Source organism: Pristiophorus japonicus, chromosome 12 (assembly GCF_044704955.1).
Source record: "Pristiophorus japonicus isolate sPriJap1 chromosome 12, sPriJap1.hap1, whole genome shotgun sequence".
Classification (NCBI taxonomy): domain Eukaryota; kingdom Metazoa; phylum Chordata; class Chondrichthyes; family Pristiophoridae; genus Pristiophorus; species Pristiophorus japonicus.
In genome coordinates this window covers 139,984,659-140,011,531 of record NC_091988.1, presented here as the reverse complement: position 1 = coordinate 140,011,531, position 26,873 = coordinate 139,984,659, and the positions used below count along the sequence as shown (strand labels likewise).

Here is a 26,873-nt window from a genome sequence, read left to right as displayed (position 1 = left end):
TTTTACCCCATCATTGTAAAGCAGCAATGTTTGAAAATTAATTGTCCCTTTCTGCTCCTATAATAAAAACAGACTGTCTGCTCCTATTTGGAGTGGGGCAAAAGAATTGATTTGCAAAGTGCAGTGGGTCTTCTGGGGTTCAGTCTGTTGGAAATGTTGGGCTCACTAAGCCAGGAGCCGAGCACGTGAGCAGGGCGGCGGGTGCTGATTGGACAAGCAGTCCCGGCCCCGCCCCCACAGCCCAGCCCTCGCGGCCAGGCGAGTGGCGCCAAATGTGAAGCAGCGGCGGTGTGAGGGGCGCCTGGGGGAGAAGGTCGCAGCCGATAGGCGTCAAGCGGAGCTCGGAGCGTCCCCGCGTCGCTCGTGAGCTGGGCCGCGCAGCCTGGGACTGAGCGGCGGGTCGGTGCCCGCTGGGCCCGGCTCTGACTCGGGCTGTCCATCACCTTGCCCTTGGGGCCTGTGAGTAGTCTGAAGGAGCATTTTGCCGGGTCACTGGGGGAACGCATGTTGGTTTTAAACTATGATCAGAACACCTTCTCTCCACAACATTCTCAGTTCCGCAGCACATCTTCACTGTGCTTAAAGTCTACTTCTGCTTAATTGCAATTATCTGATCACTTACAATCACAAGTTCCAGTTTTGTTGAGTCATTTATGTTGCCTGATTCAAATAATTGGATCATTTACATTTCTAAATACAAAAAGACTAATCATTAGGACCATTCTGCACTTGAACCACCTCCAGTTCTACCCAGAACCATCTCTCTGCCCTGCTGCATTTATTGTGGGGCTAGTGAATCTCATTGACCTGATCTCAGTCAGGGTTTGTGTTGTTTTATTAAGGAGAGAAACCTTATTCTGCTGCTGAAGTGTAAGAGTGTGTTAATTCAAGGTACAGAGTGCGGTTGATGCGCAAGAACTACTACAGGCCAATTTTAGCTACCTGAAAACAGCATTTTGTCACCTACTGCCCTGTTTACGTGGTACTAGGGTTACCAGCTCTGGCTGGAAGCATTCCTGGTGATTTGATCATGTGATGTTCTGACCACACAATACCGACAAATGTACAGTATTTAACTTATTATGGTTGGGTCTTTGCTCGAGGTACCTTGCGAGCAGCGGTTGTGACAAATATTCCAAGAACCAGGAGGTCACCCACGACAGGTGAAAAAGGAAACCGAAGGTGTGGGTGGGATTTGTGGGGGAGGAACTTTGATTCTGCCAGCAACTAATAGTAACTCACTGAAATTGCACTGATAACTAATAGTAGTGCTCACATTTCCCTGATACATCTATTACTACCAGATAAATATTGGTTAACACCCCAGTCTGTATGTAACTGGTAGTAATAGGTGTAACACCCTGATATCTACCTGTAATTAGTAGTAGTCTTATAACCACCAGATATTCACAGTGTAACTGCAGCCAGAATCCCCCTGCACTGCACGAGGTGCCGTCAGGCTACTTTAACAGACACCATCTCTCTATCTCCTTGATTTTGTGAAGGTAACAACTCTGACTGGGAGTCTCAGTCAGAACCAATCTGTACTTGGAGTTAACATGAAAAAGCATACCAACACAGACTGACCTGAACCACCGAAAAGATTGGACATCGAGCAGTGTTTGACATTCACCCCCTTACTGGTTGGTCCTCTTTCTCAGTGCCTCTTCCACTCGCCTCGTTACTGCTGCTCCTGGCTCTTCAGGAAATACTGCAATCTCCAGTCTCTGTCTCTCTCAACTGAACCCCAATCTCCTCCAATCATCAGCTCCCACTCTCATCCCCCAATCTCTCACCCACGCCCCCATTCCCCAGTATCCTACTCCACCCTGAGCTCCAGTCCTTGTCTCAGTTTTCCCGACACCCAGTTCTATCACACTCATGTTCTGAAGAAGAGATGCTAGCCTCCGACCCTGGTAAGCTAGCCATCACTGTAGGAGAGTTGTTTTGCTTCACAGATGTAAACATTAAATCAATGACATTTGTCAAGCTATTTGTGTTCCTTTGAAACTTACTTGTGATTGACAGCTTTATTTAATTGTGCAATGTCTCTTTTTTAATCTTTGGTTGGATTTCAAAGAGGGGTTATGATTGTTGCTCATATCAAAGTTCTTCAGTGCATCTCTGCTTTGTTAGTCAGCTACTAAACTGGGGCGAGTGGAATATTCTGTGACTGTTTGATTTTAATATATAAAACTTTGCATCATGGACATTGATCGAAAGACTAAGTGCAATACTAAGAGACCAGAACCTCAAGAGCGTATTATTTTGAAATGAGGATTTTGAGCTAAGTAAAGTGTTGTAATTTAGTAAAGTTTACTGTGTTTTTAAACCCCTCTCCCCAGTCTCCACCTTCACCTCCCACAATAAGTGCGAGGAGCTCATGTACATCTTTGTCTCTTAAGATTGAGACTATCCGTTCGGCCGCCTCTTCCCTTCCTTCCTCTAGCCCACTGGGCCAAACTTCTTCAAAGTATCCCCCCTGCCCTAGCCCTGACCTCGCATCTTTCTCCAGTTCCTCTCCGATCTCCCCTCATGACCTCTTCAAGCTGATCCTGTCCATCAGACCCACTTCCTGCTCCATTTACTCTATTTCCACCAAACTGCTGACCACCTAACTTCCTTTTCTGGCTCCCACGTTAGCTGACAATGTTAACGGTTCTCCTCGGGTGTTGTCCCCCTCTCCCTCAAATTTGCTGTAATTGCCCACTCCTCAAAGAACCAGTGCTCGACCCCTCCATCCTTGCAACTACTGCCCCATCTCCAACCTCCCTTTCCTCTCAAGTCCTTGAACGTGTTGCCTCCCAAATCCATGCCCATCTTTCCTGCAATTCCATGTTAGAATCCCTCCAATCCGGTTTCCGCGCCTGTCACAGTACCGAAACGGGTCTCATCAAAGTCACAAATGTCTTCCTTTGTGACTGTGACAAAGGCAAACTATCCCTCCTCGTCCTTCTTGACTTGTCTGCAGCCTTTGACACGGCTCACCACTCTATCCTTCTCCAACATTCAGCTGGGTGGGACTGCAATCGCCTGGTTCCATTCTTATCTAAAACACAGTGTCGGTTACTACATGTACGCTGATGACGCCCAGCTCTACCTCACTACCCCTTCTGTAGACCCCTCCACGGTCTCTTAAGTTGTCAGACTGCTTGTCCAACATCCAGTTGTGGATGAGCAGAAATTTTCTCCAATTGAATGTTGGGAAGACCAAAGTCATTATTTTTGGTCCCCACTACAAACTCTGTTCCCTAGCCACTGACTCCATCCCTTTCCCCAACTATTGTCTGAGGATGAACCACACTATTAGCAACCTTGATGTCATATTTGATCCTGAAATGTGCTTTCGACCACATATCCGCATAGTAACTAAGACCGCCTATTTCCACCTCCCGTAATATCACCCATCTCAGCCCTTGCGTCAGCTCATCCGCTGCTGAAGCCCTCATCCATGCCTTTGTTAACTATTCCAACGCACTCCTGGCTGCCCTCCCACGTTCTACCCAACGTAAACCAGAGGTGATCCAAAACTCGGCTGCCCATGTCCTAACTCGCACCATGTCCCGCTCACCCATTACCCCTGTGCTCGCTTAACTGCATTGATTCCCGGTTAAGCAACATCTTGATTTCCAAATTTTCATCCTTGTTTTGAAATCCTTCCATGGCCTCGCCCCTTCCTATCTCTGTAATCTCCTTCAGCCGCACAACCCCTCGAGGTGTCTGCGCTCCTCTAATTCTGCCCTCTTGAGCATCCCTGATTTTAATCGCTCAACCATCGGTGGCCATACTTTCTGTTGCCTAGACCCTAAGCTCTGGAACTCCCTCCCTAAACCTTTCTGCCTCTGTAACTCTCCTCCTTCAAGACGCTCCCGAAAACCTATCTCTGACCTAATTTTTCTTTATGTGGCTCGATGTCAAATTTTTTGTCTCATAATACTCCTGTGAAGCGCCTTAGGATGCTTCACTACATTAAAGGTGCTATATAAGTAGAAATTGTTGATGTATTTGGTTTTGCTTCTGTTTAATGTTACCTCTTAATAAGTCTGATTCATAAACCTGTTATTACTTGTCTTAAGATTCAGAGAAATCAGGAACTTATAATGACCATCCCTAACATTTCTGTTGTGTACATTGTTTACTCCATGCCCCGTTACTGATTATGCATAGTGTCGTGTTTTGGCTGAGAGTGTGGATGAGTTTGTACTTCGAAGCAAGCCTTCGCACTGGGCATGAAAACTGGTATTTGAAGTGCCCCCAAATTATAACACCAGTGACTTAGAACTATATATGCAATAAATAGGGAGTAGTGATCGCGATATAATCTGGTTGAAGATAATAATTGAGAAAGATATAGATAAAACAAAGACCAAAGTAAAGATTAGAAGGAAAGCCAACTATGAGAGAATAAATTTGGAGCTAAACTGGCATATGCAAAGTTCATAAACAAAGGAGAGAATGACAAAAGAGAATATGATAAGCTTAGGAAAGAGGTTAAAAAAAGATACTCAGGAAGGCATAGAAGACATATTTATTGAAAATATTAAACCATATGAAAAAGGTATCCTGTAGGCATATCATTAACAAAAGGAGAATTAAGATAGTGATAGAGCCATTAACAGATGGGCAAAATAAACTTGCAGGAAATGATACTGGAATGACGAGAGATACTGAATAGATACTTTGCCTCAGTTTTATTTGAAAAGGGCAACAAAGAGGAAATACTAACTAGAAGGAAGCAAAAGCAATATTACAACAGTTAAGATAGAAAGAAAAGCGGCAAGGTAACCAAACTTGAGGATAAAACCCCAGGTGTGGATGAATTGTATCCGTGAATACGTTAAAAGAAGCTAGGGAAGAGATGGCAGAGGCACTCCGATCGATAAGTAAAATTTCAAAAAGCTAGGAAATTAATCCAGAAAGCTATAAATGAATGTCTGTAGTAGGAAAGATACTAGAATCGTTGCAAAAAAACTGAGATTACAAGATATCTAGAGAGCAAGAATATTATAAAACATATAGCTGGGATGGTTTTCTAAAGGATAGTAGCGAGAATCTCAAATATTGTACACATTTACATGTTTTGAAATGCATTCAAGGTTAAAGACATTTTCAGTGAAAGAGATACTTAATCATGTATAAAATGGATGAGTGTAGATGTCATGAATTGCAACAGAGTTCTGTAGAAATGAAGAGGAGCAGCATTGTATATTGTATTTTATTTCACGTGCTGTATTTTTTGGGGGGCTTCAAGTCTTATCATAACGTTTCTCCTTTGTTTTAGTTCACGTGCCAGAAGGGCAAACGAGTAATGATTTGTTTATAAAGCAGGAAAGACTTCAATGTGATTATCAAACTGTAAATTTTGGAAAGCTGACAGATGTTAACCTCACCAAATTTTCTTTTAACTGCATTGCTTTTCATTTCTTTTCATTTTTTTTCTCTGTTAGAGATCAAGATGCCCAAAGTACAGATTGCTGGGATTACTATAGATTTTCCTTACATCCCTTATAAATGCCAAGAGGATTATATGTCTAAGGTGATAGAATGTCTACAAAAGGTAATGTGCTATGTATAATGTATGCAACTTTATTTTCACTGTTTTCCTGTGGCATTTCAAAAAAAGGTTGCTACTGTTGCAGCAAACCAAGTTGTTGTTAATTAATTCAATGAAACCAAGAATCTACTGCAGTATGCAGTATTAACAGTCCTCGCAGCACTCCAAGTCATAAACATGATAAAATGAATGTAAAAATTGCTAGCAATGGTTAATAATGTTTTTACGATAGTAAAGTGCAATCAATGCACAGCAAACTGCATTACTCTAATGTTATAGTAAGGAACTGCTGTGTAAAATAATTTTAATGTTTTCATTGCAATATGTCTGATATTTCTAGTCCTTTTCAGCGAGATTGTGTTCAGGTTTCCATGACCTTGTGCAGTAAACATCCATTTTGCATGCAGTGGCGTTCGAGTAACCATCCTTCATGTGAGTCTAGATGAAGTGTTGGTTGGCTCTGACTGTAAACTTATTCTTAACTGATTGCCACATACAGCAGGTGTCACTGAAAGTAATCAGTTGCAGGAATCCTAATTTCCACCACCGCCCCCCTCACCACACATCTTCTCTACCTCATGGCGTTGGTGCTAATTGTATTACCCACTCTCTTTGGATCAGCCAACTCTGTAATTGGCTGAAATATGATGGTCTTGTTTATAAAGTCCAATTCCTGGTGGGTGCAAGTCCACAATACAAAACTATTCTTAATTAGTACTATGTGATCGTAGTCTGCTCGACCAATCGGAATAATCTCTCCAAGCCAGCAGAAGACTGCTGTCCGATTTACTCAATAACGGTGAGTGCTGATAGCCTCACCGTTCAAAATCCAGGCCATAGACTGCGAAGTTTTGCACTGAACAGTGGTAGATATTTGGTAAGTAAATATACACGTGAAGTACACTCTCCTGGCATTTTCTACTAAAATTAGTGCATGTGGCAAAAACGGTGTCGCCATCGTCACTCCTGTGGCTAGTCAGCAATTTTTGTCGGGCAACAGTGTACTGGCTGATATTGCTGTTTGTATATTCTAAAGCAATAGGACTTGGCCAGATGTGAAATATGAATTATGGGGCAACATTTCTGTTTAATATATTGAAATTGTAAAGCTGTTCTTTATGCAACTTTTTCCAATTTTGCTGTAAACAGTAAAGAGCAGAAATCTCCCTCCATGTTCCATTCAAAAAGCTGACCAGAATGTATGAAGGTTTATTGGTCCATCTATTTTTCAAACCTTTCTGCTCCATAAATTTCTGTTTTTCAGAACTTGGTGTTGCCCTCTCTGCGTCTATTCAGGGAAGACTGACTTGAGATGCCTCTTCTGTTGGAGGAGTAGTGTACTACAAAAGGATAGTTTATTTTATGGCACATTCTGTTCTTGTTTTGCAGAAAGTAAATGGGGTTCTGGAAAGCCCTACTGGCACAGGGAAAACACTTTGTCTTTTGTGTGCTTCCCTGGCCTGGACTCAGCATTTTAAAGACAGCGTTTCAGCAAAAAAAATCGGCCAGCAGTTGAATGGGGAGGAGCTTTTTGACGGCAGGTCTCTATCTTCATGGGGCGGTGCATCTGTAGATGCTGATTCAGGTAAGCTCAGCTTTCATCATGTTTTCTTCCCATCAGTTAGTTTTCTTCCTGATGGCAATGATTCATGCTGGGGTTCAGTTATACAGGCACTGGCATTCCTTTGGTTTCTCATCCGAGTGAGTGAGTGTTGGGCAGTTGTGTGTCAATGGGCTGCATCATAGGTAAGCCTTCTGGGAGATCTCACCAAATTGGAAAACTGCAAATGTAACACCCCTATTTTAAAAAAAGGCAGACAAAAAGCAGGAAACTATAGACCAGTTAGCCTAACATCTGTTGGGAAAATGTTGGAGTCCATTATTAAAGAAGCAGTAGCAGGACATTTGGAAAAGCATAATTCGGTCAGGCAGAGTCAGCATGGATTTATGAAGGGTAAGTCATGTTTGACAAATTTGCTGGAATTCTTTGAGGATGTAACGAACAGGGTGGATAAAGGGGAATCAGTGGATGTGTATTTGGACTTCCAGAAGGCATTTGACAAGGTGCCACTTAAAAGGTTACTGCACAAGATAAAGGTTCACGGTGTTGGGGGTAATATATTAGCATGGATAGAGGACTGGCTAACTAACAGAAAACAGAGTCGGGATAAATGTTTCATTCTTGGGTTGGCAATCAGTAACTAGTGGGGTGCCGCAGGGATCAGTGCTGGGACCCCAACTATTTACAATCTATATTAACGATTTGGAAGAAGGGACCGAGTGTAACGTAGCCAAGCTTGCTGACGATACAAAGATGGGAGGAAAAGCAATGTGTGAGGAAGACACACAAAATCTGCAAAAGGACATAGACAGGCTAAGTGGGCAAAAATTTGGCAGATGGAGTATAATGTTGGAAGTGTGAGGTTTGGCTGAAAAAAGTCAAGGAGCAAATTATTATTTTAATGGAGAAAGATTGCAAAGTGCTGCAGTACAGTGGGACCTGGGGGTACTTGTGCATGAAACACAAAAGGTTAGTATGCAGGTACAGCAAGTGATCAGGAAGGTCAATGGAATCTTGACTTTTATTGCAAAGGGGATGGAGTGTAAAAGCAGGGAAGTCTTGTTACAGTTATACAGGGTATTGGTGAGGCCACACCTGGAATACTGCGTACAGTTTTGGTTTCCATATTTACGAAAGGATATACTTGCTTTGGAGGCAGTTCAGAGAAGGTTCACTAGGTTGATTCTGGAGATGAGGGGGTTGACTTATGAGGAAAGGTTGAGTAGGTTGGGCCTCTACTCCTTGGAATTCTGAAGAATGAGAGATGATTTTTGTAGTGTCCCTGCACCTTACTACAAACTCACATGAGGCATGGATATATCAGACACAGTCACTCTGTGACCTTCACCTTTATTGCCAGGACCAAGGAGTGCTGACCCTGGGTGGGACCTCCCCTTTTATACCTGGAAACCCAAGTGAAAGAGTGTCTCCCGCAGGTTCACCCCCTGTGGTCAGGGTGTGCATTTTTATGGTACAGGTACAGTGTACATGAGTTACAGTTACATGACTATGTCATTGCAAGATGGTTAAATACATGACATCACCGCCCCCCCTTAAGTCTTTTTGTTTCAGAGGTTAAGTCTGTCAGGTGGTCGACGCGCTCTCGTGGAGCGCCGCAGTTGTGGCTCTGGTGGCTGAGCCTCGGCACGTGTCTCTGTCACTTGAGGTGATTCCGGCCTGGCCGCAGGGACTGTGCATGCTGAGGGCTGTCTTTGTTGCTCGTCCGCTGGCAATGGTGTGGGTGCCATCTCATGCTCTTCTTCAGGTTCCTCCATGTCCATGATGAACCTTTTCTTTACTTGGTCCAAGTGTTTGCGGCATATCTGCCCATTGTTTAGTTGGACCACTGTGACTCTATTTCCTTCTTTGCCAATTATGGTGCCCTCAAGCCACTTGGGTCCCAAAGCATGGTTAAGAACAAATACCGGGTCATCTATTTCTATACACCTCCCCCTTGCGTTTCGATCATGGAGCTCGGTTTGGGACTGGCGCTTGCCCTCAACAATGTCTGCCAGGGCTAGGTGAATGAGGGACAGCAGAGTCTTGAACGTGCGTTTCATGAGGAATTCTGCTGGCGGGACTCCCGTGAATGAGTGCGGGCGGGACCTGTAGGCCAGCAGGAGGATCGATAGGCGGTACTGAAGGGAGGGTCCTTGGATGCGTAGCATGCCCTGTTTTATGACTTGGACCGCCCGTTCCGCCTGGCCATTGTAAGCTGGCTTGAACGCGGCTGTCCGGACGTGCTTGATACCATTGCCCAACATAAACTGGAATTCATGGCTGGTGAAACACGGGCCATTGTTGCTGACCAGGATGTCCAGCAAGCCATGGGTCGCGAAAACCGTACGCAGACTCTCCACGGTGATGGATGTCGTGCACGAGTTCAAAATGATGCACTCGATCCACTTCAAGTATGCATCGACAACAATCAGGAACATTTTCCCCATTAACGGGCCCGCATAAGCTACGTGAATACGTGACCATGGCCTGATGGGCCAGGGCCACCGGCTGAGTGAGGCCTCCCTGGGGGCATTGTTCAGCTTGGCACATGTCGTGCACCTGCGAACCCAGTGTTCCAGGTCTGAGTCAATCCCTGGCCACCATACACATGACCGGGCAATGGCCTTCATTAACACGATGCCAGGGTGCTCGCTGTGGAGTTCCCTGATGAACGCTTCCCTTCCTTTCTGGGGCATGACTACCCGGCTGCCCCATAACAGGCAGTCGGCTTGGATGGAGAGCTCATCCATCCGTCTCAAACGGTCTGACTTCCTCGGGGCGTGCCCTGTGTGCGGGCGCCCAATCCCCAGTCAGGGCACATTTCTTTATCATGGATAGGAAGGGGTCCCTGTTGGTCTAGAGTTTGATCTGGCGGGCTGTGATCGGGGAGCCCGCAGTGTCAAAAGCCTCAACGGCCATGACCATCCCGGCGCTCTCCTCCGATGCCCCCTCAGTGGTGGCCAGTGGGAGCCTGCTGAGCGCTTTAACGTAATTTTCGGTGGCTGGCCGGTGCCGTATGGTGTAGTCATACGCAGCCAGCGTGAGGGCCCAGCGCTATATGCGAGCTGATGCATTGGCGTTGACAGCCTTGCTGTCGGACAACAAGGATGTTAATGGCTTGTGGTCCGTCTCTAGCTCGAACTGTCTACCAAAAAGGTACTGGTGCATCTTTTTCACACCGTAAACACAAGCGAGTGCTTCCTTCTCGACCATGCTGTATCCACGCTCTGCCTGGGAGAGCGACCCGGAGGCGTAAGCCACCGGTTGGAGTCGGCCGTCATCGTTACCCTGCTACAACACGCACCCAACCCCGTAGGATGACGCATCGCATGTTAAAACCAGTTTTTTACAAGGGTCATACAAAGTCAACAGTTTGTTGGAACACAGCAGGTTCCTCACCTTATTGAAAGCCCATTCTTGACAGTCCCCCCAAAACCATTCACAACCTTTACGCAGGAGCATGTGTAACGGCTCTAACAATGTGCTTAAGTTCGGCAGAAAGTTCCCAAAATAGTTCAAAAGTCCCAGGAATGATCGCAACTCCGTGTTGCCGGGCCTGGGTGCCCGGCGGATCGCCTCCATTTTTGATTCAGTGGGCCGGATCCCCTCTGCGGCAACCCTCTTGCCCAGGAACTCGACCTCTGGGGCCAAAAACACATACTTGGCCTTTTTCAGCCGCAAGCCTACCCGATCCAATCGGCGTAGCACCTCCTCCAGGTTGTGGAGGTGTCCTTCGGTGTCACGACCCGTTATGAGAATGTCGTCTTGGAATACGATCGTTCCAGGAATGGATTTGAGCAAGCTTTCCATGTTTCTCTGAAAGATGGCTGCTGCCGAACGAATGCCAAACGGGCACCTGTTGTAGACAAATAATCCCTTGTGCGTCGTGATGGTGGTCAGAAGCTTGGATTCTTTAGCCAGTTCCTGAGTCATGTAGGCCGAAGTGAGGTCCAACTTCGTGAACAGCTTGCCACCTGCCAGCATGGCAAAAAGGTCCTCCGCTTTCGGAAGCGGGTATTGGTCTTGCAGCGATACTCGGTTGATGGTGGCTTTGTAGTTGCCACAAATCCTAACCGAGCCATCTGCTTTGAGGACGGGAACGATGGGACTTGCCCAGTCGATGAATTCAACAGCTGAAATTATGCCCTCTCCGAGCAGCCTGTCCAGTTCACATTCAATTTTTTCACGCATCACATGCGGCACTGCTCTGGCTTTGTGGTGCACTGGTCTGGCGTTCGGAGTGATGCGTATCACTACTTTAGTGCCCTTGAACGTTCCGATACCAGGTTGAAACAGTGACCCAATTTTTGCAGGACCTGTGAGCATGAACTTCGCTCCATGGGTGAAATGGCGTGCACATCCCCCCATTTCCAATTTATCTCAGCTAGCCAACTCCTCCCCAAAAGCGCGGGGCCGTTTCCCGGAACGATCCAGAGTGGCAGCCGGTTCTGTAATCCATTATGTGTTACTACCAAGTTTGCACTGCCCAGCACTGGGATGATCTCTTTGGTGTACGTCCGTAGCTGCGTCTCAATGCATTCCAGTTAGGGCCTGCTAGTCCTGTGTGGCCATAGTCTCTCAAATTGTTGGGCGCTCATGAGTGACTGGCTAGCTCCCGTATCCAGCTCCATGCCATTCAGTAAGACTTTCTTCATCATGGGTGGCGTTTTAGTGTATGAGCTGTGGACGTCAGCCACATGAACCCGCTGAACTTCAGCATCTATAGCTTTACCCCAGTCCTCATCCTGCATTGCAGACCCCTCGTCTGATTCCTCTGTCTCGCAGGTTAGCCTCGCTACTGCCTTTTTGCACATCCTGGCCAAGTGTCCACTGACTTTACAAATCCTGCAGGTATATTGCTGGAACCTGCAGCTTCTCGCAGTGTGTCTACCCCCGCACCTCCAGCATTAGTGAGATTGAGATTGCTGTTAACAAAAGGACTATTACCAGGCATTCCTCTCTGATTGCCCATTTGGCTGTTTCTAAGCACTCTGATGGTGGGTGTTAATGGTCCCAGCGCAGGACTCATTGTTCCTCGAGATGGCGTGAATTGCCGATCCCCTTTCCATTGTCCTTGTTGCAGGCCCACCCTGGAGCCTGTTGCTGCCTGGGCGGTTTCGATATGCCCTTGCCTGCCTGCGGGGTCCCGAGCCGCGTTCACCATGTTACTCCTGGTCTGTTGCCACATTTGGACCAGGGCTGCACGTGTAAATTAGCTTGGTCTCCTCTTCCCATGCAATAAAGGTCTGAGCTATCAATGCAGCCCCTTCTCAAGTCAAGTCCTTAGTCTTTATGAGCTTCCTGAAAATGCCGGCATGATTAATGCCCTCGATGAAAAAGTCCCTTAACATCTCCCCCCTGCAGGCATTGGAGAACTTGGAGACTGGCCAGGCGCCGCAGTCCCGCCACGAAGTCAGAGATGCTTTGTCCCTCCCGACGCCGCTGAGAGTAGAACCGGTGCCGGGCCATGTGTACGTTACTCGCCGGCTTGAAATGCTCACTGATCAGCTGGCTGAGCTCTTCAAAGGACTTGTCCGCTGGCTTTTGGGGTGCGAGCAGGTCTTTCATCAGCGCATACGTCTGTGGTCCGCATCTGATCTGTAGATGCGCCCTCCGCTTGTCAGCCGCTGTCTCTTCCAACCAGTCCTTTGTGACAAAGCTCTGCTGGAGTCTTTCCACGAAGTCGTCCCAGTCCTCACCCGCACAGTAACGTTCCTCTGTGCCACCGGTGGTTATCCTCGTGGTTCGGTGATTCCCGTTTCTTGTCGCCAAATGTAGTGTCCCTGCACCTTACTACAAACTCACACGAGGCATGGATATGTCAGACACGGTCACTCTGACCTTCACCTTTATTGCCAGGACCAAGGAGTGCTGACCCTGGGTGGGACCTCCCCTTTTATACCTGGAAACCCAGGTGAGGAGTGTCTCCCGCAAGTTCACCCCCTGTGGTCAGGGTGTGCATTTCTATGGTACAGGTATAGTGTACATGAGATACAGTTACATGACTATGTCATTGCAAGATGGTTAAATACATGACCATTTTATCGAAACGTATAAGATTATGAGGGGGCTTGACAAGGTGGATGCAGAGAGGATGTTTACCCTGATAGAGGAGACTAGAATAAGGGGCCGCCCATTTAAAACTGAAATGAGGAGGAATTTCTTCTCAGAGTTGTAAATCTGTAGAATTCGCTGCCTCGGAGAGCTGTGGAAGCTGGGACATTGAATAAATTTAAGAAGGAGATAGACAGTTTCTTAACCGATAAGGAAATAAGGGGTTATGGAGAGTGGGCAGGGAAGTGGACCCGAGTGCATGATCGGATCAGCCATGATCGTATTAAATGGCAGAGCAGGCTTGAGGGGCCGTATGGCCTACTCCTGCTCCTATTTCTTATGTTCTTATGCCTGTTCTGTCCTAACCTGGTGTCCACAAATGTGTACTTTTCAATAGGAAATATGGGGCTGAGGATTGGCATCCTGACTCTTTTTTCCCCTTCCTGGTCCTGATGCATTGACACCAGTTGCAGTGACGCCACCACTGCCTCTGCATTAATCTTGTTTCAGGGCAAGCCAGGGAAACTCCTTCAAAATGTTATTAACATCCCCACCTTGATGAGCTCATTGAGTAAATATACCACAATGTGTAATACATAATCAGCAATGAGTCAGCATGACCAGCACTCACAGCTGTTGCAGGCAAACCTGACTTCTCAGAAGATGTCTTGAGGTAGCTCCGAAGCAGAGATGGGAGTTGAAAAACAAAATGTTGCTGGTGGGGTTTTGAAAATAGATGCATTTTGTGTGTGAATTGTGAGCATTAATAATGAGTGTTGCCAATACCACTGTCCCTGAGCTTGAAAAGAAAAAGGTCGCCCAGGGTTCCTGATTCTGGTTGGCTACCAGATAGAAGTATGCTTGTGTAGTCGCCAGGTGGATTCAACTCTCTAATGGTTAAATAGTCGACTGACACTGTGTCCAGCATGTGTACAAAAAATGGTCATTTTGATGAGATACCAAAGGGTCACTGCTGCCTGCAGAACTCTTCCTTAATATGCAAACACTTTGAGGTCAAAGTTGAGGATGACATTTTTTTTTAAAAAGGTTGCATATTTTGACCATAAATGAATCCAGAGCTTTAACTGTGCCTGATTTTCTAAAGCACTAGGGGGGGAAACAAAATACAAAATGAAATATAACTGGCTTTAAATAAGCTTCATTGGAATTTTTTTGAGGATGTGACATCCCTCCATTATATGTCCAGATGTCATTGGACCACAGACCTCCTTCAGCTGAGTAACTTTGCAGACCTCTGATGGCCTTAAATGACTTTTCCTCTTGGTTGGATAAAAATTGCCAACAGAGGCAAGGCATAACCCCAAACTAAAGCAGCTGGGATTAGTTGTTCAGTAGAGTGGGGGAATCAAATCTACAGAATGCCATTCAGTCATGCTGTGCATTGTTCAAAGTGCTGAGCCATTTAGAACTTAAAGAATCTGGTTATACTCACGTTCAGCTTTGTAATGGCTAAAATTATGATTTGCAAAAGAGATTTAAAAAAAAAACTATTGTCTAGTTTATGATACATTAACAAAATTGACTGACTCAAGATTTCAACAAACCTTTGATTAAACCACATGCCACTGTAAATTAAATGGGTCCTTAGAAACAATGGTATATTCAGACATTGTAGGATGGAATTAAAAAAAACAAAAAAAATATGGTCTGGAAATTGTTTATGAATTTGAATTTAGATGTGATGTGAATTTAGATGTTAGATTATTAAATGTGATGTATTTTTGGTAATATGTGCAAATTCTTTTGATGGAGAGTTTTATATGTGCATATGTCTTGTAACTTTCTGTACATTTAGTTTTGCCTCCATCTTTGAAAGAATTTCAGTCTCTTGAATATATTTTGTACGTTATGTCACTCAAAAGTACCTCTGCCCAATTTGGAAAGCCATTGTGAAAAGTGTCCTGTCTGTTGTCAGAATGTACCTATGGTGATTCATTGTCACGGATAGCTTATAACAGGTTCTGTGGACTCATGAAGACAATTTGGGGGAAAAGCAAGCCAAGCCTTGTAGTAGTAATAAATGATAATTTGTATTTATATAGTGCCTTTAATGTAGTAAAACACCCCAAGGCGCCACACAGGAGCATTGACAAACAAAGTTTGACCCCGAGCCACCTAAGATATTGGGGCAGATGACCAAAAGCTGGGTCAAAGAGGGAGGGAATGCCACAGCTTCAGTCCTCTCGGGAGCTGAAGGTATGGCCGCCAATGGTGGAGCGATTAAAATCAGGGCTACGCAAGAGGCCAGAATTGGAGGAGCACATGGTGGTACTTGCTGCTTAATTCTGCTTGGGTAACTATTTCTTTCATTCTTTGCCTCTGTCAGCAGTTCAGTGCACAAGCCAAATTCTTTGAGGCGGCTACCATCGGTTTCAGAGAAGGGAGGACTAAGGAATCTATTAACTACCCCTGAATTTTGAGCAAAGTATTCAGATAGCATGATATCACCCCTGATATAATTTTCCCTACTTTGGCAGAGTTTGTTATTATATGCTTCTGATATTAAGTGGTGCTACTGCTATGCAAAGCCAAGCATTTAAGCCAAGTAAGTGAATCCTTGCGCTTCCAATAGAATTTCACAATCTATTGACACCTAACACCAGTGTCAGCTGTGGTTCAGTGGGGAGCACACTCACCTCTGAGTCCGAAGGTTGTTCAGGGACTTGAGCACATAAATCTAGGCTGCCCCCCCCCCCCCCCCAGTGGCAGTGCTGAGGGAGTGCTGCACTGCCATCTTTCGGATGAGACGTTAAACTGAGGCCCCGTCTGCTCTCCCAAGTGGACGTAAAAGATCCCATTGCACTATTTTGAAGAAGAGCAGGGGAGTTATCCTAAGTGTCCTGGCCAATGTTTATCCCTCAATCAACATAACAAAAACAGATAATCTGGTCATTATCACATTGCTGTTTGGGGGAGCTTGCTGTGTGCAAGTTTGCTGCCGCGTTTCCCACATTACAACAGTGACTACAGTCAAAAAGTACTTCATTGGCCTTGAGACATCCAGTGATCGTGAAAGGCACTATATAAATGTAAGTCTTTCTTTTCTATATTAGAACTGCAATTAACAGTCCTTGTTTTCAGACTTGCAGTGAAGGCACAATCTTGTGTTGTGTAATGACCGTGCTCGTATAATGATTTCATGACTAGAAAGGGAGAAAAAATACATGACTGACCCTACTTCCTCGTGTTGTCTACTGTCCTGTCATGTTTAGACGTTTTAACAGTTCTTTACTGGTGTTTAAACCTCAATGTAATTTTGCATTTTTACATGCCTTCGTGCCTCATTTTTATTTTTCAATGATAAGTTAATATTATTTGTATTTCTTCATTCAGCAAGTTACAGTGATATCCCAAAGATCATTTATGCCTCAAGGACGCATTCACAACTCACTCAGGTTATTAATGAGCTAAGGAGCACATCATACAGGTGAGGTACCTCTTTTGTGGCAACTCAACCAATCTTCTCTGTCATTTTTGTGAACTTCGGCAGTGCCTGTTATATTTAAGAGAATGAAATATTACTGGCTAGTTTTTATTAACACACTAGTGTAAAAATGGAGTGTAAACAATCTTTGCATTATTAATAATGAGTGTTATGTAATTGACAATTATATCTTTTTTTTGCACAGCATCTGCAGTATAGAGATTGCGATTGTACACTTTCAAAACCTTGCCATGTCAGAATACCCTTCATTAAATTTGTATTTTTTTTTAATTGAAAATAACTAGGAATTTTCTGGAACTGAAACTTCTGACACTCTGAACTTTTGGTTTGACCAGCTAGAGATACATTTCAAAGGATCAATGTAAACTGTTAGTAGATTATGTTGTAGTATTTGATTTCTATTGCAGGAGGCTGTTGCGAACTGTTCTACATGTGACAGTTTAAGGGCAGGTAAAGGGTAATAATTTTTTTTTAAAATCTTTTTTTTTTAAAGAAAATCGGTTCCTTTGAGTATATGGGACTGACACGTTCCATTTGCATTGCAGTTGATGCTATAACTCTTCAAGGTTTAATTGGTTGTTTCTTTCCTGTTGATTTTCATGTTGCAATTTGTGAGAGAGGCCAAGGTGGTGATGGCTGACATCTGGCACTGTGTGGGCGATTGAACCTGTGTTACTTCACCTTGCGGAGCTGCACAGTCACACTCTGCAGCGTGTATTCCTGTTTATAGTGTTCAGAATTGTAGTTTATGAACGTTTGAAGATACTGTGTGGTGGAAAGTACGGACTCAGTAGTTGGAATTAATGGCAAAATCATTGCACTGTCACTTCTTGTTTCATTCACTTTACCTATGTAGACCGAGGGTCTGTGTTCTTGGATCGAGAGAGCAGCTCTGTATCCATCCTGACGTAATGAAACAGGAAAGCAATCATATAAAGGTAAGAAAATATCTACAAAAGCCCTTTTCTTTTTTTCCTGATATATTTTCATTTGTCACATTTTCCTGACTTGTATTTAAATTATTTATTTTATGTTCCCTTCTTTAGTTATGCATCTTTTCTTTGCATGTTTGTTCTTCGTCTACTTTTAACTTGCAAATTGTGAGGAGGAACCAACAAATTTGTGATAATACATTAGAACATCAAAATTAGAAGCGATGAGAAAAAAGATAAAGTAATTTTTAAAGTATTATTTAGAAAAGTTGGAATAAACGGATTTGTTAAAATGCGTTGGTGTGAATCAGAAATAATTGAAGGTAATTGCCAAAAACTACCAGAATGGAAAATTAATAGGTGATCATACAAAGTAAAGTAACACGTATTTTCCTGTGTAGTGCATGTTGTCTGTATACCATTCTTTAAAGCCAATCGACTAATTGAAAAAGCAACAGTCCCATAAGCTTCGTGAAATTCTTATTGGTAAAATACAGGGATCATAAATTATAGGAATTATAGTTTTCTTAAATGTTTAGGTTTGCAATATCCTGCACAAAATAGTGTGTTTTGACTTTCATAAAATGTTCTAAAAATTGGGCAAATTCTCTTGAGGTCTTGAGGGTCAATGTCCTTGCTCTCTGGAGAGTGCAGTCCTTGTGTAGTGTGCGTAGTCTAGCTGTTTATATAGAGTTGCATGAATTGCCACTACAAACATCTTTGAAAGCTGACTACATTCCCTAGCTGTCGACCATTAGTGTGTTTCTTTTTATTGTAACCTAATACTTCTCCTTACAGCTAATTCTATTGTTCACCATAAATTGTTAAATATGTAAGGCATTTTAAACTAATGTAAATTATTATTTTGTTTATTAAAGTGTGTGATATTGGTATCGAGGAAGGGAACACATTTCCACTCTTGGTACATACTGTCAGAAATAAGTACTCTCAAGTCAGAGGTGGAGTAAAACCTCCTCTACTCTGCCCAACAGTGTGCTGTAACTCCTATTTGAGAAGAGCATTCCCTACTGCACAGTGCAGCATTTATTTTCCACACTGTCCATTTGTAGTTTCTTAGTAAGAATTTCAGTTCAAGAATAATTTTGTCTTGTGCACTGTGTCCACAAAGAGCTGGCAATGCCCATACTCATTTCATGCAGGTCCCTTAAGTCAGCAGAGAGCAGACTCAGTCAATCAGACTGGGTGAATTCAAACCCAGGTTCAAAAGATGATAAAGTAGTGTGCTAATTTTCTGTGCTACTCAGTCTCTCAGATATAGACTTTTTAATCTTTTGTTGCCAGTAGGGATTACTTTTTTCTTAGCAAAACCAATTTCAGAAAAATCTGTACTGCAAAACAATATTGTACTATATGAGGCCCTTAGAGAATAATTTCAGAATTGGTCGACCAGTGCTCCCGCAGAGGAAACAGGAGTGACTATCAGCCAGAACCAGGATTCCGATTTATGTGGAGACTAGCACAGTTAGATGCAGCTAATGGATTTTCTCTGTTCCTTTCTGTTTAAAATTGTGGTGCTACATTAAAAGGCATAGCGTATGGATCCCCTGATGGTCACTGACCAAGAGGTTCGCTAATGTGTATCCTGCTGTGTGCTAGCTTAGTTGCTTTTAGCCAGGCCAGCTGTTTGGGTGTTCTAATTAACCTCCACAGCCCTGGGTTAAGGAGACTAAAATCATGGGAATTTAATGACATTTTCATTTTTTTTTGAAGAAAAACAAATTGCTAATTCCCATGGCTCGAGAGAATGATACGACCGTATTTTCGTGCACAAAATATATGTACTTGAGACGTGACTTTTTTTTTCCAGGTCCACATGTGTCGAGCAAAAACATCCACACGCACTTGCCACTTCTATAACAATGTTGAAGGTGAGAGCTGAATATGTGAATTCTAATAGTGAGATTGCACAGTGTACATTCTCATACAAAAGTGCTCATATCTGGTTTAACCCTCAGAGCTGCCACCTCAGGCTGTCTGGCGCAGCAACCTCAGCAGCTGTTCAACTTTGAGCTGAGCTTCATTTCCTATATTGATTCTGTTACCGGGATCGGTTTCTCCCAACTCCATAACATTACCACCGTTGCCCCATCTCGCTCCGGTGAACTAGCTGCTGAAACACAAGTCCATGCTATTATGACCCAGGGGCTCAGTTTCTTTAGCGCTTACTCTTGTCTCCACAGTCTATAAATTACAACACTTCCTCTCCTACACTCTGATTATCCCTGTCCTTGGAAATCTCCTCAGACTCCCTGTGCCACAATGAATTGGCCTCCTCGCTTTCAAATCCCTCTGTGGCCTTCCTCCACTCTCATCGGCCATACCCTCCTGCATACAGGCTTCACTCCTCTAGCACAAGGTTACTCCTGTTCCCTCTAACTGCTCGTTCAGCCACTGTGCTCCTGCCCTTTGGAACGTCCTTCCTAAAATCCTCCGCATTGCAATCTCCCTCCCTGCTTTCAGAATCCTTCTCTCTGACTGTATTTCTACCTCTGACATTTTCATATTTCCTCCTTCCTTTCTGCTCAGTGATCACTGTCTTATTTCTGCCTTGTAAGCTGCTTTGGTATTTGCTTTACATGAGGAGTGATACAGAAGTGTGCGTTGTTGCCTGTAATTTAGCACATAGCGAAAGCCTTTATGCCAAATTATCTTCATGTTTTTCTTTAAAACTAGTAAGATAAATGAACTTGAAGCTTTGTCCATTACTAGCGAAGGCTGTAACACAATTAGACATAATTGCATGGCTTCCAGTGATAAGTTATAGGCTGCCCTTTGCTATTGGTAGAATAAACTACAGATTTTCATCATTAATTCAATCTATATGTGACCCTGCCAGTTGTGGTCACCTCAAATTTGATTTGCCTTGCCATTTCTGCAGTTTAATTTGAAAATTGCCACAGGCAGGCTGTTAGTTAAGGTTCTGTTTTAGTTAATTTCCTTTTCCAAAGAGTTCATGGAATAGTTCAATTTGGTTAATCCTTCCTCTATTACAGAAGCCAGAGATATTTATTTTGACTTCTTTAAATCTTACAGCCATAGCCTCTTCTCGCTTTCAAGCCGTTTCATCAGTTAAAATAGATTAATCAGACTAAGTCTTGACTTTATATTTAGCAGACAAATCTGAACAGCCTCACTGCTGCATAATGGATGCAGTTGATAATGTAATATGCTCTCAGCAGCTTTTTCCACAATACTTTTGTTTGTGAATGTTCTGAGAAAACCGACTCAATCAATCTTTTCCGTCGTTCAAATGTAAATGCAGCTCCAAAATTAGAAAGTGCTATACATCTTAAAAAATTTACGATGTATAAGATTTTTATCGCAGCAGTGAACTTATCTGCACAACATTTTGCTGGTGTGCAAAACTAGAAAATATTGTAAACACTCAGTAGATGAGGCAGCGCCTGTGGAGAGAACTAACCAGTTCATGTTTGAGTGTGAAACTTTAAAACTGAAAAATAAGAGGAGGGCAGGTGTATTAATACAATCAAAACAAGGGGAGTGGAAAATATGTATATTTAAGAAAAAAAAAATCCTGACGAGCCCTGGGATTGACCTTGAGTGGAATGATGTCACAGGTCATCTGTCAATTAATGAACAAAAGCATTAAAGAAACAAATGAACAGCATAAAGAGGAGCAGTAATAAGGTCCGGGGATCAAAAGAACACATACGTGCACATGAAAATAAATGGAATGACCTGTAAAATACTGAAGTGGAAAACAGGAGCTTTTTAAATGACAGATGTGATAATAACATGAGACAATAGGAGGCATGCTGAGAGTGTAAATAACTGAGGCAGTAGAGCATAAGGCAGGTAGAAATAGTGTGTAATACTATTGAAGCAGAGCAGGTTTCAGCGATTCCGGAGCCTTAGTGAAAAGAAAAAGCTTTTGAAATATCCTCTTTTTTTTTCTCAGCTCAGGAATCCCTTCTACTATGATAAGGCCCTCGATGGGGTCTGTCCCATTCCCATGATCCTGCTCTCCGCCCATCCCTTTCTCCCACTCACCCCAACAACTGTTACGGGGATCACTCTTGTCTCCTCCTATCCACCAGCCTCCACAGGCAATCTGTCATTTCCAACATCTCCAATGTAATTCCGCATCTTCCCCTCTGTACTTTCCGAAGGTACTGGTCCCTTAGTGATACCGTGGTTCACTCTTCATCCACTCCTACCACCTGCTGTCCTGTCCCTGGCACCTTCTCATGCAAGCGCAGCAAATACAGCACCGGCCCATTCACCACCTCCCACACCACTGTCCAGGGCCCCAAACACTCCTTCTATGTGAGTGGCAATTCACACTCTCCAACCTATATACTGTATATTCTGTTGTACATTGGTGAGAGCAGACACAGATAAGGTGACCACTTTGCTGAACCAGCTGCCATACCTTCCATCTACAAGGGCGACCACGAGCTCTTTGTCACTTGCCACTTTAATTAGCTGTTCCACTGTCATTCTGGCTTCGCTGACTTTGGCTTTCTAGTGAAGCTCCAGGAACATCACCGTATCTTTCCATTAAACATTCTGCAAATCTATGGACTTTATATTGACTTTATCAACTTCAGACCCTAACTTTAGCTCCCATTTTATGATATTGCATACCCACACTTTTAAAAACATTTCCTGTAATTTATGATCTCTGTACCTTTCCATTAAGAATTTCATGAAGCTTATAGGGTTGTTGCTGGCTTTAACTTCAACCATATCAATATGAAATTACCAGAGGAGGAACATTGGAACAAAAGTAGGCCATTAAGGTCCTTGATCCCATATTGCCATTCAGTTAAAGCAAGGCTGATCTGTACCACAAATCTATTTACCTGCTATTGCTCTATATCCTTTGATACCTACCGAAAATCTACCGATCTCAAACAGGAAAATCTAAATTGACCCAGCATCCAGATTTTCATTACCAATTGTGTGGAAAAAGTGATTCCTCATTTCACTCCTAAATATTAATTGTCTCATTTTAAGATTAAGTCCTGCAGAGGAGCTAGTTTCTCTGTATCCTATTGAATCCCTTTTCTCATGTTAAACATCTCAATTAGATCACTGCTCAACCTTCTAAACTCTGGGAAATACAAACCAAGTTTATGCAACTTGTCCTTGTAATTAACCCTTTAAGGTCTAGTATGCTGGTGAATCTGCACTAGTATGTCCTCTAAGGCCAACATATCCTTCTGAGTTGCAGTGCCCTACTCCACATGAGGTCTGACCAAAGCTCTGTACATAGAAACATAGAAAATAGATGCAGGAGTAGGCCATTCGGCCCTTCGAGCCTGCACCACCATTCAATAAGATCATGGCTGATCATTCACCTCAGTATTCCTTTCCTGCTTTCTCTCCATACCCCTTGATCCCTTTAGCCATAAGGGCCATATCTAACTCCCTCTTGAATACATCCAATGAACTGATATCAACAACTCTCTGCGGTAGAGAATTCCACAGGTTCACAACTCTCTGAGTGACGAAGTTTCTTCTCATCTCGGTCCTAAATGGCTTACCCCTTATCCTTAGACTGTGACCCTTGGTTCTGGATTTCCCCAACATCGGGAACATTCTTCCTGCATCTAACCTGTCCAGTCCCGTCAGAATTTTATATGTTTATATGAGATCCCCTCTCATTTTTCTAAACTCCAGTGAATACAGGCCCAGTCGATCCAGTCTCTCCTCATATGTCAGTCCTGCCATCCTGGGAATCAGTCTGGTGAACCTTCGCTGCACTCCCTCAATAGCAAGAACATCCTTCTTCAGATTAGGAGACCAAAACTAAACACAATATTCCAGGTGAGGCCTCACCAAGGCCCTGTACAACTGCAATAAGATCTCCCTGCTCCTGTACTCTCATCCCCTAGCTATGAAGACCAACATGCCATTTGCCTTCTTCACCGCCTGCTGTACCTGCACGGCACCTTTCAATGACTGATGTACCATGACACCCAAGTCTCGTTGCACCTCCCCTTTTCCTAATCTGCCACCATTCAGATAATATTCTGCCTTCATGTTTTTGCCACCAAAGTGGATAACCTCACATTTATCCACATTATACTGCATCTGCCATGCATTTGCTCACTCACCTAACCTGTCCGAGTCACCCTGCAGCCTCTTGGCATCCTCCTCACAGCTCACACCGCCACCCAGTTTTGTGTCATCTGCAAACTTGGAAATATTACACTCAATTCCTTCATCTAAATCATTGATGTATATTGTAAATAGCTGTGGTCCCAGAACTGAGCCCTGCAGCACCCCACTAGTCACTGCCTGCCATTCTGAAAAGGACCCGTTTATCCATACTCTCTGCTTCCTGTCTGCCAACCAGTTCTCTATCCACGTCAATTCATTACCCCCAATACCATGTGCTTTAATTTTGCACACCAATCTCTTGTGTGGGACCTTGTCAAAAGCCTTTTGAAAGTCCAAATACACCACATCCACTGGTTCTCCCTTGTCCACTCTACTAGTTACATTCTCAAAAAATTCTAGAAGATTTGTCAAGCAGGATTTCCCTTTCATAAATCCATGCTGACTTGGACTGATCCTGTCACTGCTTTCCAAATGCATTGCTATTTCTTCTTTGATAATTGATTCCAACATCTTCCCCACTACTGATGTTAGGCTAACCGGTCTATAATTCCCCGTTTTCTCTCCCTCCTTTTTTTTTTAAAAAGTGGTGTTACATTAGCTTCCCTACACTCCATATGAACTGATCCAGAGTCGATAGACTGTGGACAATGATCACCAATGCATCCACTATTTCTAGGGCCACTTCCTTAAGTACTCTGGGATGCAGACCATCAGGCCCTGGGGATTTATCGGCCTTCAATCCCATTAATTTCCTGACACTATTTCCTGACTAATAAGGATTTCCTTCAGTTTCTCCTTCTCACTAGATCCTCAGTCCCCTAGTATTTCCGGAAAGTTATTTGTGTCTTCCTTTGTGAAGACCGAACCAAAGTATTTGTTCAATTGGTCTGCCATTTCTTTGTTCACCATTATAAATTCACCTGATTCTGACTGCACGGGACCTACGTTTGTCTTCACTAATCTTTTTCTCTTCACATATCTATAGAAGCTTTTTGCAGTCAGTTTTTATGTTCCAGCAAGCTTCCTCTCCTATTCTATTTTCCCCCTCCTAATTAAACTCTTTGTCCTCCTCTGCTGAATTCGAAATTTCTCCTAGTCCTCAGGTTTGTTGCTTTTTCTGGCCAATTTATATGCCTCTTCCTTGGATTTAACACTCTCCCTAATTTCCTTTGTTAGCCACAGTTGAGCCACCTTCCCTGTTTTATTTTTTACTCCAGACAGGAATGCACAATTGTTGAAGTTCATCCGTGTGATCTTTAAATGTTTGCCATTGCCTATCCACTGTCAACCCTTTAAGTATCATTTGCCAGTCTATCCTAGCCAATTCACGCCTCATACCATCGAAGTTACCTTTCCTTAAGTTCAGGACCCTAGTCTCTGAATTAACTGCGTCACTCTCCATCTTAATAAAGAATTCTACCATATTATGGTCACTCTTCCCCAAGGGGTCTCGCACAACAAAATTGCGAATTAGTCCTTTCTCATTACACATCATCCAATCTAGGATGGCCTGCCCTCTAGTTGGTTCCTCGAAAATATTGGTCCAGAAAACCATCCCTTATACACTCCGGGAAATCCTCCTCTACCGTATTGCTACCAGTTTGGTTAGTCCAATCTATATGTAGATTAAAGTCACCCATGATAACTGCTGTACCTTTATTGCACGCATCCCTAATTTCTTGTTTGATGCTGTCCCCAACCTCCTTACTACTGTTTGGTGATGTACACAACTCCCACTCGTGTTTTCTGCCCTTTGGTATTCCGCAGCTCTACCCATACAGATTCCACATCATCCAAGCTAATGTCCTTCCTTACTATTGCGTTAATTTCTTCTTTAACCAGCAATGCTACCCCACCTCCTTTTCCTTTCTGTCTATCCTTTCTGAATGTTGAATACCCCTGGATGTTGAGTTTCAAGCTTTGGTCACCCTGGAGCCATGTCTCTGTAATCCCAGTTATATCATAGTCGTTAATAGCTGACTGCGCAGTTAATTTGTCCACCTTATTACGAATGCTCCTCGCATTGAGGCACAGAGCCTTCAGGCTTGTCTTTTTAACACACTTTGTCCCTTTAGAATTTTGCTGTAATGTGGCTCTTTTTGATTTTTGCCTTGGGTTTCTCTGCCCTCCACTTACTTATCTCCTTTCCTTTCTATCTTTTGCTTCTGCCCTTATTTTACTTCCCTCTGTCTCCCTGCATAGGTTTCCATCCCCCTGTCGTATTAGTTTAACTCCTCACCAACAGTACAACTGAGGCATAACTTCCTTCCATCTGTATTCCAGCTCCCTTGAGTTAAAATTGAGCATTAAAATGAAGGGGTTTGTGGCAAAGGAAGTTTTACAATTTGCGACATTTTATATTTTTACTTCACATATCTGAAAAATTCCTTTGCTGATTGACCAATTAAAAGTGTGCTGAAATGTCGCACATTCAGTAGAAAAAGTTCCGTTGAACAGGTCAAACATAAAGGGCTTAAACCCTATGGACACACTTTCCGTTGGGTAATAACAGCGAACTAACAGCACTCGCTCTTATTACCACTTTGAAACCAAGGAGCTTATTCACTTCCTGGTTCCTGGTCTGTGAGAATTCTGCATTGTGATTGGCTGCATAGACGGCTTACACAAAAGAAAAATACTGCAGATGCTGGAAACTTAAATAAAAACAGAAAATTCTAGAAATCTCAGCGGGACAGACAGCATCTGTGGAGAGAAAGCAGAGTTAATGTTTTAGATCGATGGCCCTTTGTCAGAACTGGCAAATGTTTGAAAAGAACAGATTCTTAAGGAGGCCTGAAAGGGGGAGGGGAGGAAAGAACAAAAGTGAAGGTCTGTTAAAAGGTGGAAGGCAGGAGAGATTAGAGAGACAAAAGGAATGCTGGGCCGAATTGAAATGGTAATGCCAGAAGTTAGAAAAAGGTTAGTCTAGATAAGGGATGAATGGCGGAATAATGACGAACTGCCATTGGAGACAAAGAAGAAAAAAAAAATAAGATCCGGGGGGGGGGGGGGGCGGGTGGCGGCGGCGGCGCGGGTGGAAAGGGAGCCAAAAATGGGCAGAGGTTATAGTCTGAAATTGTTGAACTCGATATTGAATCCAGAAGGCTGTAAAGTGCCTAAACGAAAGATGAGGTGCTGTTTCTTGAACTTGCGTTGAGCTTCACTGGAGCAGTGTGGGAGGCTGAGGATGGAGAT

At 43.6% G+C, this 26,873-nt stretch overlaps 1 protein-coding gene across 3 annotated transcripts in view; it reads left to right on the top strand.

Moving 5' to 3' along the window:
* The first annotated feature begins 269 nt into the window (after positions 1–269).
* Positions 270–26,873, top strand: part of rtel1 (regulator of telomere elongation helicase 1) — a 158,289-nt gene continuing 131,685 nt past the window's right edge. For all 3 annotated transcript variants that reach the window (XM_070895979.1, XM_070895976.1, XM_070895977.1), the window contains exons 1-6: positions 270–459; positions 5,448–5,557; positions 6,944–7,139; positions 16,524–16,617; positions 17,492–17,573; positions 19,396–19,456. In XM_070895979.1, the coding sequence (XP_070752080.1) occupies positions 5,456–5,557; positions 6,944–7,139; positions 16,524–16,617; positions 17,492–17,573; positions 19,396–19,456 (535 nt within the window). In that variant the 5' untranslated portion in view covers positions 270–459; positions 5,448–5,455. The remainder of the gene's footprint in view (positions 460–5,447; positions 5,558–6,943; positions 7,140–16,523; positions 16,618–17,491; positions 17,574–19,395; positions 19,457–26,873) is intronic.